This window comes from Chelmon rostratus, chromosome 23, assembly GCF_017976325.1.
Source record: "Chelmon rostratus isolate fCheRos1 chromosome 23, fCheRos1.pri, whole genome shotgun sequence".
Classification (NCBI taxonomy): domain Eukaryota; kingdom Metazoa; phylum Chordata; class Actinopteri; order Chaetodontiformes; family Chaetodontidae; genus Chelmon; species Chelmon rostratus.
In genome coordinates, this window is record NC_055680.1 from 15727151 (window position 1) to 15738367 (window position 11217).

The 11217-nt window shown below is 41.0% G+C and overlaps 1 protein-coding gene across 1 annotated transcript; it reads right to left on the reverse strand.

Annotated features, from left to right (window-relative positions):
- Positions 1-1445: 1445 nt before the first annotated feature.
- rasl11a (RAS-like, family 11, member A) lies at positions 1446-10654 on the reverse strand. Its single transcript, XM_041965084.1, has 8 exons — positions 10125-10654; positions 8730-8786; positions 8492-8574; positions 6128-6168; positions 5919-6048; positions 5655-5730; positions 4936-5012; positions 1446-3848 (listed from the first exon to the last, which is right to left on the reverse strand). Exons 1-8 carry the CDS (start codon positions 10282-10284, stop codon positions 3702-3704), a joined length of 771 nt encoding a protein of 256 aa, XP_041821018.1. The 5' UTR covers positions 10285-10654; the 3' UTR covers positions 1446-3701.
- Positions 10655-11217: the final 563 nt, after the last annotated feature.

Sequence of the window (11217 nt, forward strand, 5' to 3'; positions counted from 1 at the left end):
AACTGACATGTGTGTGTGTTTCCATGAACTCCAGTTATTTGGGAGTCCAACCCCTGCCCTGAATACTCTCATGGATTTTTCTGTTCACATTCATAAACAGAACAATCTGCCAACTCAAACTAATATTAAAGAACGATAACAAACACAAATGTCACAAATTATCGCACTTTAAAAACTGGTTTTGGTCATATAGGTTTTTAAAGTACACTTGGGTGAGTAGTCGCAAAATGAGCTGCAGTCCTGCCGTCACCTCTGGGTTAATTATTGTTGTACTGGCTTTGGCAGCCTCTCATTGAGCCTTGTATTTATGTTCATGGTGCCTGAGTTGTTCATCTATATGAATTTGACCTGATGAAGGTCTGAACTGAAATGTCGCTGATAAACAGAAAACTATAGAGCAGAGGATCAGAAGAGTTTCCAATCCTACACAGCTTTTAGGAGAATTTTCTGGTTCGCAAGAACTTTCTGGTTATTTCTGGAAAATAAAATATTAAATGAAGATAAAAACGACATGTCTGCAGCAGAGCATCAGGTGTCATAGATCCTATCTTCACTTTTCTTTCTATTCTTTTGGCATAGTGTTTAAAAAAAAGGTAGCATGGTCTGCAACAGATCTTTTTTGTCATAGCTCATCTGATGATACACTAAGACATTATGTAGTTACTGCATATTACACTATATTTATGTTTATATAATTATCCTACTATTTTTGGTGCTTTTTTTCTAGATGTGCAAGATTTCTGTCAGGGGTGTTTCTATCATTTTGATTTACTGAGTTGTTTCATCTTAACTGCAGTTGTGAACTACATTTCCCATGTGTACTTGCATGAATAAGCAAGTGTGCTCTATTTGATGCCATCATAAGCTCAGACATTCCCCTGTGTCAAACATTTGCCCCGATAAAGGTTTAAAGACCGAAAGCACGGCTTTTGATTAAATACCTGCACAGATTTGATGTTTTTGGCCTTCCTGCACCGTTGCAATGTGCCATGAAGGTTGACTAGACAAATAGAGTTAACTGCATGACATACTGCTCAGGACGATTATGCTGCAGAGCTGGATATTTAATTTAAAAAAGTCGATGTTATTTCCATTTTCTTTTGAAACAGAACCCAGAAAGTTCCCTTCAGCTGTCTTTCTCCTTACCGAAAAAGGGAACACTTAGCAGAGGCTCCATTTTCTAAATCTGTCCTCGTAAATGTCACATTAACTCTTCGTCCATCAAACAAGCCCACATTAACATCCATGTTAGAACAGGTCGTTGGCTTCGAGGAAAAAACGGGAGGAATGCCTCATTTGATCGTTTGAGAGCGTAGGAACACTTGTTCCAGGGCACACAGGAAGGACGTCTTTAAGAGCGACACAGCGAGTGTGAGAAGCAGAGTGGCGTCTCAAAAGAAATCACAAGAGGAAACTGGACATGAAGTAGCTGAAAATTATCCCACCCTCACACACACACGCACACACACACACACACACATATTATTTATTTTTATCTTGGCATTCATCAAATGGCATCTCAGGATTTTTGCCTCAACACACAACAAGCGAGACGACTGACTTTATCTCAACATTTTTCCAGACTCTGATGGAGTCCTGCTGCTTTTAAAGGTCAAAGGCCAAAAGGTCTCGAGTTGGGGTCAGCAAACAATCTTTTAAGGGTGTGTGTGTGTGTGTGTGTGTGTGTGTGTGTGAGTAAAAGGGTTAGAGTGGCAGTTCAGTGACCGAGAAAGAAATTCCAGATGCTGAGGAATTTGTCTTTACTGGGAATTTTGTGTGTGTGTCAGTGAGAGGAGAGGTCATGAGAACAGCAGAAAACACAAACACCATAAACACTCATCCCAACTTCCTTTTACATACTTGAACAAATTCCCAATTCGTTATAGATAACACAGGCTGTAATTGACAGCTACAGCAATTCCATTCATTCGCTAATAAAGAGTTTGGGATTTTGACCCATGAACACAGGCAGTCCTGAAACTGTTCAAGCTCAGCACAGTTTGTTTCCTGACACCACGAAGCTGTGACTCGCCCAGAAATTCCTCCTTGTTGGGAAGAAAAAGCCTCTGAAGCAACATTAACCCACAAGAACACTAAAACCTTCCTTTAAAAACAATAGAAATGACATACTCTGCAGACTGCGAGCCATTTAACTACAGTTTGGATCCTTTGGGCTGAGCTATAGTGGAAAAGTTTACTTTGCCACAATTACAGGCAAACCAGGGCTTGTAAATGAGAGTCATGTGGATTCACAAGTATGTCGTGTGTTGGGCAGAGTTTTGGCAGCCTGTCACCTTTGCACATTAGACTTTTTGGGGGGTTTAAAACAAATCTAACAAAAACTCCTGTAACTTCAGCAAAGCATGAATGGACTCTGGTGTTCATAGCAGTTAAACACATGAATTGCGGAAGTCTATGGCTGCCATTAATAACGAATTATAAATAAATAAACCATTTTTGTGAGTGTGTTTCGTAACAGAACTGAATAAAAAAAATGTAAAATCCAATTTTCAGTTTTAGGCCAAACATTGTTTCTCATTAAATGTTACCTATTGTGGACTGTGAACGAAAATAACCTTTTTTTTAGTTCATAATGGTTTATTCTCCAATTTTAGTTAATTGGCACCTAGTATCCCTAATTGGCTATTGGCAGTTTCTGTTTGCAGTGTACCGATGGATGTACAGACAACTATCACTGGATTGCTTTGATACAGAAGAAAACTTTAAAATGTGATGATTCTTAGGCAAGTTCTGTAGGTGTATGTTCTATGGCTTCTAAGTGAAGTAAATTGCATTTAACATTCAATTTTATGATTATTATGTCAAGGTTGTGCTCTGGAGTACACTGATTTTGTCATAAGTTTTGTAAAAATGAAACAAAAAATTTCAATTTGATTAAATGTTTGCATTTTATTATTGGCAGCCATTGTCTTCCATAGATATCAGCGGTTTGTTCCTGCTTTGTTTTGTCCCTTCCTGCTGTCAAATGTCAGCATTTGTCTCAGTGTAAAGCCTTGAATGCTTGCGTTTAGGGGTCGTTTCCTGTTTTGGTTCAGACCACTTTCTTAATAAACTCTAAGTCTGCAGCAGGTAGGACGGAGACTCACACTTTTATTTGGTATCAGCAAAGTTGAAATCTGGCATTGTTCTCACAACTGTGAAACAAATGCAGCGAGCAGTGAGATTCATTTAGTTGCAAAGATGGCAAAGAAATCTCAATCAAAACCCAAACTTTTTTTTTCATTAAATTGTCCCGTCAGTTATTCTTTAATAATCTGACGTATTCACTTTGGTTGCGGTGTATGAGAGTTTTTTCAGCAGTCTTTGCATGTTCACTTTGAGCAGCGTCCTCGTTGTACTCGAGCCTGTTCAGAGGTCATGTTGACCATGAGCGTCATCCAAAAAACAGAGGCGCTTAACTGCCAGAAGGCTTCAGTGTTTGTCTTTATCCATCCGCCTGATGAGGACTGCTTGTGATCTTTAAAATGCTTTGATCACGACAGAAAGGGCCAGCCGTGCCTTTTCATGCCATTAACGGCCTGAATTCCCAAACTTTAAAGTAATAAGTCTTCCATATCGAGGCCTTTTGCCATGTTCCTTCAGCCTTCCATCGAAGAAGGACTAGAATCTTTTTATTTCCATGGAAGCTTTTATATCTGCCACGTGCTCAGCTTCATGTTGTTTTTGGTCCCATCCTGCAATCAGAGAGTTGTGGCTGACTTGACTTTGGATGAGAGGACCTGCCTGAACCTCCTCTTCAGCTCCTGCATGTTGGGAGATTTGGGTCTGGCCAGGTGGAGGCCTCCTCTTCTTTTCTCCCCATTCCCACCTCCCAGCGCCCGGATCACCTGGAACACAGAGACCACAGTGACTCGCTGACATAAAACCAGACCTGTGACCAAGTCTGGAGGGACGAGCATCAAGTCAAGTGTAGAGAAGTCAAGTCCAGTCTCAAAGAATAATAATCTTCAACTAGTTTAGCTTCTGAAATCAAACTAAAATCTTAAAATTGGAACAAGATAAAACAACTATTTACTATTAGCTACTATAATATTTGACACTACGCTTGTATTGTACATTTCATATTCTTGGTACAGTTTAAAATAGGAACAGATGTATGTATAATTTATACATTTATTTTTTGTTATGACTAATCACAGGTATCTGCGTGAAGAAAAGTGTTTGACGTATGCTTTAAAGCTGAATTTAATGATTTTGGACCACTAGGGGCAGCAGAACAAGCTATAAACACGAGACTGAGATATTATTCTATTCTAAAATTTGTTGGCAAACATTTTTCATTCATTCTGAGACATATTATGCCCATGAGATGAGATTAACTCCAAGTTTATACTCCTCTTTGGGCTCTTTTTTGGTCTCCACCAAGTCTTGAGGGAAATATCAGGCTCTTCGGCTGCTAAATGCTGCACTACGTTCACCAGCTAGTTGCTAACTTTGTCTGTCTGCTGTCTGATGCTGGAGATGAAGAGCACAGGTGATTTATTAGACCTTTTTCGCTGAAACACCTGCACGTTGATCGTAAACGTGATTGGTGAGAGCTGATTTGAAGGTCGTACAACCAAAACAATGAGCTGAAAGATGCTAAAGCGGATAATTCTATGTGGGTTCGAGGTTTGAAGATCTGCCCTCTTGAATGCCGGAGAAGGAAACATACAGTCTAAAAACGGAAATGAAATGAGCCTGTGGGCAAAAACTCTTATTACTCCACAGGAAAAGCAAATACACAGCAAGACAAACATGTGGTATTTTTGTATGTTTTTAGTGACTCTGAGCATCAGTGGGAAATGGCCTGTAATCAGAGTTCCCACAGGAAGTGAAAATCCCTGAAAGCAACGTAAATAACGTCATGATATCTTTCTACAAAAACGTCCCCGTCCTTAACGAACCAATAAATAGAAGAACAGAAGGTCCCACCTCTTGACAGAGATGTAGGAAGGCGGCGTGGACTCCCTCGTGGTTCTCTCTGGCCGAGGCCTCGAAGTAAACCCCTCCTGTGGGCAGAGGCACTTTCAGATCAGGGCCGCTCTTATCTGTCAGATAGTGCTCAGCATTCCTCTTTCATTAGGCAGCGCGCAGGATATAGCGTGGAAGGAGACAGAAACGTGTGTGTGTCCACAGCGGGTATAATTGGACGCTGCTTTTGGAGCTTGAATAAACAGCTGCCAGATGTATTTACAAATTGGCTACTGTGGGAAAAAATCGGCCTGCTGTGCTAGCTGCGTGTGCAGGTCTCTGATCGGGCTTCTGCACAAAAGCAAAACATTGTCAAGGAGTTGAATGAAGGATAGATAACTGAAAGAATGAGTTAGTAAAAGGATAAAGGAAGTATCAGGGGTAAAGTAAATGAGGAATATATGACTTAGCGTGAGATGTGAGCAGGTTGTAGCAGAGGCTGCATGGAGAAAACACCAGATTTTAGGGCATTTTCTCGGTTTTGAGCGACGGGATCGCACATGAGAGCACAGCTTACTGCACAGTTTCACACGAGACTTCTGTTTTCGTGTTCCTCTCACTGACTTGAAGTGGGTGGTGCAAAACCTCTCTGCACCAATCAGGATTTAGCAACATGAGTTTAATCAGAAGAAAAAGAAAAGAAGAAATAGGAGAAGAGGAGGAAGAGGAGGATGTCCCACCTAGTGATGCTGCTAACGTCTCGCCCTCGTCTGCCGGCACTTGTCGGGCTCTGAGCAGGTCGCTCTTGTTGCCAACCTGCATCAGATTACAGATTATAGGACAGATTATGTAAAGGGGATTAGCATTAGTAGGTAACTGTTATTGTCCGAGGGAAAGACTTCGCTGAAGCAACTTGAAGCAAAACCAACTGCACGGTAGAATTAAACCACCTCCACTTAACACCTGCAGGCAGGTTATGTTGTGCTTTGAAGACACACACTGACCAGTATAACAGGTATGTTCCCAGAGGGGTGAATGCGTCGGACGTGTTGGTACAGCGGCTGGATGGTGCGGTAGCTGTTGTGGTCTGTTATGGAGAAAACCAGCACGTAACCGTCTGCCCAGTAGATTGACCTGGAAGAGAAGTTATTACCCAGTTACAACAGGATATTACTTCGTTATCTTTATTAGTGTGTAAACAAACGAGTCCGACCTGTTGATTTGCTCCTGGCAGTAGAGGCCCTCAGCATCATCCTGAAGAAGAGCACAGACAAAAAAGTTTACAACTTTCACATACTTGTACTTTACTTCAGATTTTGCATTTTATGCTTCTTTATACTTCTACTATTGCACTTTTTAGTCCACTACACAAATTTGCCTCTTAAAGTTACTTTTTACATTTAAAAATATTTGATTTGTTGTAGTACTATAGTAATAATCTACCCAGTAGTAAATGCAGTATATAAAATTGGGCCCATGTTGACGAATAATATTATATTCTATACTAATATAAGACAGATGAAGGAGTCATTCTCCATAATGAGTACTTCTACTTTTGATATTTTAAGTACATTTTGCTAATAATATTTCTGTGTTTTTACTTATCTAACTTATCGTATTGTCATTTGTGATATTGGGGCTGTATAAATAAAACTGACTTGACGACTAAAATAAAGGATCTGAGTACTTCTTCTGGCGCTGTAATTTCCCAGCATCTTCAAATCACTCATTTCGTCCGACTGTCGGTCCAAAAAACCAACAGATGCTCAACTGACCATGGTGTGGAAACAGAGAAAAGCAGTAAATCCTCACATCTAAGAAGCTGCAACCATCAACGTTTTAAAGTGTTAATGTTGGTTTGATGTTTTCCTGACCTAAATGTCACCGTCATTTCAATGCATCATCCTGAGCAGGTTACAGTGAGCAAGCAGGAGGTGATTTTACTGGCCCACACCTGCCGGGTCAGAGATCCAACCCACCAGACCACCCAGGTGTCCTCCCCGGAACAATAAGCCGGGCAGCTCCTTTTGTCCACATGACTGTGAAGATGAGCTCATCTAAAACTGTTTCGAGTTTTAAAAATCTCTCCTGAAGCAGCTTTTAACGACCTTCCAGAAGCTCGGGAGCTCCTCGACCTCGCTGCCACCGCACACCAATTATTTCTGTCTAATCTCTGGAAGCACCGTCGCCCTGCCGGGGGGAACTTCCTCACCCTCTGTTATCTCCCCCGGTGGAGGAAATGAGCGGCTCTGAGGCCTGGTTTTGTAAACAGGCTGCCGGCGTGGAGCAGGGTGAGCCGTATGGCACGTTGCACTCATTACGCTCATCATGGGCGAGGAGATGGACTGAAGGTCACTTCCTGTCACTTCAAATACATTCCTGAAACCCCTTTGAGATAAAAACTGCCATTTTTTGCAATTTGATGAGTTCAACTTTTAGATGGGATGGAACATTACGCAACATAGGGCGACTTTTTTGAATGTTCACACACTTTATCAATTGAAGAGGCAAATATTTTACATTTTTCTAAATGCAATATGGATGTTTGGCTTAGATCAATCATAAAAAATGTAACTACAGTGCATTTCAATAGAGAAAGCATCTAAGAAGTCTTGTCTGGTGCTAGAAGCTCAGTGACATACTGACTACTGGCATAGCTAGTTTGAAAAGATTTTAGCTACTGAGCTAAAATTGCTAGCTAGCTGCCAACAAGCAAACTATGAGCTACACAGCTCTCCAAGCTAACTTGCTAACTGTCAGTTAACGAACGGATGGATGCTAATAGTCAGCTAGCAAGCAGATGGATGCTAACTCTCAGTTAGCAAATGGATGGATGCTAATATTCAGTTAGCAAGCTGATGGATGCTAACTGTCGGTTTTAAGTTAACACAGTTATTTCAAGATACGTATTTGCACTATCAATGCCATTACTTTTACTTTCACTTATTACTATACTTTTACTATTACTTGTACTGATTACTACAAGCTTTTTTGTGGAAGATTTTATACACAACAAGAAGAGGGCTAACGCGCTAACAAGAGTTAGCAAGAGCCAGCTTAAATTAGTTTAGCCCAATATCCAGCAACAAATATGAAAAATAACACACATAAGTCTAACTTGTACATACTGGCAGACAAAATTGTAGAGAATGAAAAGGTTTTCTGCTGACCACAGCTACAACTAGCATGTTAGCATTAGCACACTAACCAGCAGTGAGGTTGGTTTTGGCTCTTGCACAGTTAAGTACACATTGTATGTTTAATTGAATCATTTAGCAACTCAAAATGCCTGATGTTGGCTTTCTGTTCCCTGTCTTGCTTGGACTGCCACACAAAAGGTGAAAGCAAAGGTTGTTTGTAGCCTTACTCACTCAAACCACAACAGTCCACTAATCCCACGCGGAAGTTAACACTATGACCTCTCACCTGTCAAGCCCTGTGATTACTTCTTTGTGCAGGCATTAAATAACAACACACACCGGAGGGCACACTTTGGCTGGTTTCCATCCAGATGTTGTGCTCATAATGCACCTGAAAGCTGTGGGCTGGAAACATGGCCGCTGCCTTTATGTGTTACCTGGAGAGCGACGCAGGGAGTATCCTGGATCTGAAGTGACACTTCCTCCCCATCCAGCGTGACCTTTCTGGAGTAGAGCGCTCCTGGGGAGAACGAAAGAGACAGGATGGATGGACGGATGGATGAATGGATCAATAGCGGGCTTTTGCAGTCAGTCAGTAAATGCATCTGTTTTTGCCGCTTACGCTGCTGAACGATATTCTTATCTTATTTGCTGACGGATGGAGGTAAAACTCACCGGTGTTTGCTTCATAATCCCCGATGAACCTCTTGGTTAGAAACCGGACAATCAGAGCTGAAACGAGACAAGGAAACTCTGAATCAGGGAGGCAGAAAATGAATTTAAAGAGAGTAATGACAAAGGAAATAAACTCTTCTCAACCTGCACTGCAGCGTGCATGAAGAGAAAAACCTGCATCCAGAGCTGCTGTTTGTTGCTGTTGTCTTAAAGTTGAAATAAATAGATCAGAAAACACCCTCTTTAACATTTGATTTTAACATGTGTGGCTGGAATTTCCCTTTTCTGTGACACATATTTCTGCTGCAGCAGAGAAATGTGCTAAACAAACAGGCCCAAAGTCTGAACTAAGAAAATGATTCACCAATGCTCAGCATGAGATGTTGCAATCATGCGTCATCTTATGCTGTTAATGATTATCTCATCCATCTCTTGTTGTTTTGGACTTGATAAGGGTTTGACACAAGGTTTCATATAATTTGTCTTTTAGGATCCCTGTTAGCTTCATCAGAATAAAAGCTTTTCTTTGCATCAGCATTAATGGATAACTCCATGGATTTAACACATTAAATTAAATTACATTAAAGGGTGTACAAGTGGTCCAAATCAGAGCAGGAAAGGCTGAGACATCCTGACTATCAGTCCCCAGTTCCTAGTCCCTGTATCCTACGTTTCCCATAATGCAACTTGATTGCATCTTTCATTAAACCTGCCACTCTGCTATGTCTTTCCAACTTCCTCCGACATCCTCCAGAGACATTGAGGATATTATACAACTGTTTTCAAGGGTTGAGTTGTACTCGCTGTGATGAGTAAACAGACTTTAAAGTACAACTACAACTTCTTCTCTTATTACTAATAGATAAAAATAAAACTTGCTTCTGGTACTTTTTAGCACACAAGTTGGCTGATAACTTATTTGCTAGTAAGAAATATTATAAATGCAGGACTTTTGGTTGTAGTTTTTACTTTGACACGTGTCTACTTTGACTTAAGTAAATAATCTAAATATCTCTAATCATAATGAATAAAAACTAACAAATAAATCATTAAGAAGAAGAATATTTGAAATTGACAAAACACAGAATGCAAAATGTCTCCCCCTGTCGTTCAGGAGTGGTAGTTCACCTGAAACATTTGCACTGCTTTCCTTCGATATATTCCCACCTCTATCAGACAAATATACCACAAAGATATTAATAACGGCAAGTTGCATTAATCAGATATTATTATCACATTGAGGTGCATGAAACGCCAGCCTCCATTTTCCACATTTTAATCTCTGTTGAATTACAGTCCGTCAGTTTAAAAACTTCCTCATTCAGCTGACTTTTTTTTTTTTTCCCATTCTCCCTTCCTGTGAACGGCACCTATAATCCTTCCATACATCCATACCGGTTTTCCCGACGTTGCTCGCCCCCAGCACCACGATCTTCACCGTCTTGTTGGGCACACAGTCCAGCAGGGGATACTCCGGTATGGGGACCAGCAGAAAGTTGCCAGACCCGCTGCTGCTGTTCATGGTTCCCGGTGCAGGGTCGCCAGTCAGCCGCATTTAGCTCCCCTCTGCCCCCAGATCAGCTCTGGAATAACACTGGCCGGCAAGCCCCTCCGCTCGGGGGAAATCACTCCAGCAGTCCCAGAATGCTCCTGCAGAGACAGCGCGGAGGGCTCGACCGTCTCCGAGGGTGTCCTGCAGTTTATTCTAGGTCTTTTTAAATAACTAGCAAAAAGCAGGTTTTCCTTTGTGTTAAAGGTCCAAAATTCCCAAATTCTTTTCAAGTATTCCAGATCAGAGTCCTCCTCCCCAGGAAAAGTTTTAGCTCCTCCGAGGATCTTCCAGCAGTGTCATCATTAAAAAGAAAACACTGTAATCAGCACACAGGTTGAAATCTAAGATGCATCAATAAGAAGAAACAGAAATGTTCTGGTTCGCACAGATTCCAGATGCTTCTGACTGCGGACAGGGAGCAGAGAGGGAGGCAGGGGGAGGGAGGGAGACTTTGAACCATCCCCTCTAATATTCCCGTGAGACCCGTCTAAACTGGGCTCCTCTTCCCAGCCTTGACCCAGATATCATTAAGTTTCTTGGCGCTGATAAACGTGGAAATGTAGATTTGTTGTAATGAAGCTATTAAACAAATTGGTCATAGTGGACTGGACGTGCCAATGCAAGATGCCACAATTTAAATATTATTATTCCACTACTGTTAGAAAGAGAAAAAGGAATCAATTCATCAGTGAGCAATAAAAAAGTATGGAAGCCCATTACTACCAGGAAAAAAATAAGATCAAATTTAATAAGTCAATCAATTTTGATGATTTTTTCTGTCTTGCTTATAACACAAAATACACATACATACTTACACATGGAAATTAAAAAGTCGAAATCATTGGATGAGACATTATGAGATAGTCGGCCGGTGCAATGCTGAGATGTACTAATTTACAAATCTAAAATAATAAGTCATGACTTTGAAAATGTGAA

Excerpts from the sequence above, each read along its gene's own strand:
- rasl11a (XM_041965084.1), bottom strand. The coding sequence starts at position 10,284 with ATGCGGCTGACTGGCGACCCTGCACCGGGAACCATGAACAGCAGCAGC. Across the intron at positions 8,787-10,124 it reads GAGCAACGTCGGGAAAACCG|CTCTGATTGTCCGGTTTCTA; the intron begins GTATGGATGTAT and ends GTCTCGTTTCAG. Across the intron at positions 5,731-5,918 it reads GGAACATACCTGTTATACTG|GTTGGCAACAAGAGCGACCT; the intron begins GTCAGTGTGTGT and ends AATCTGATGCAG.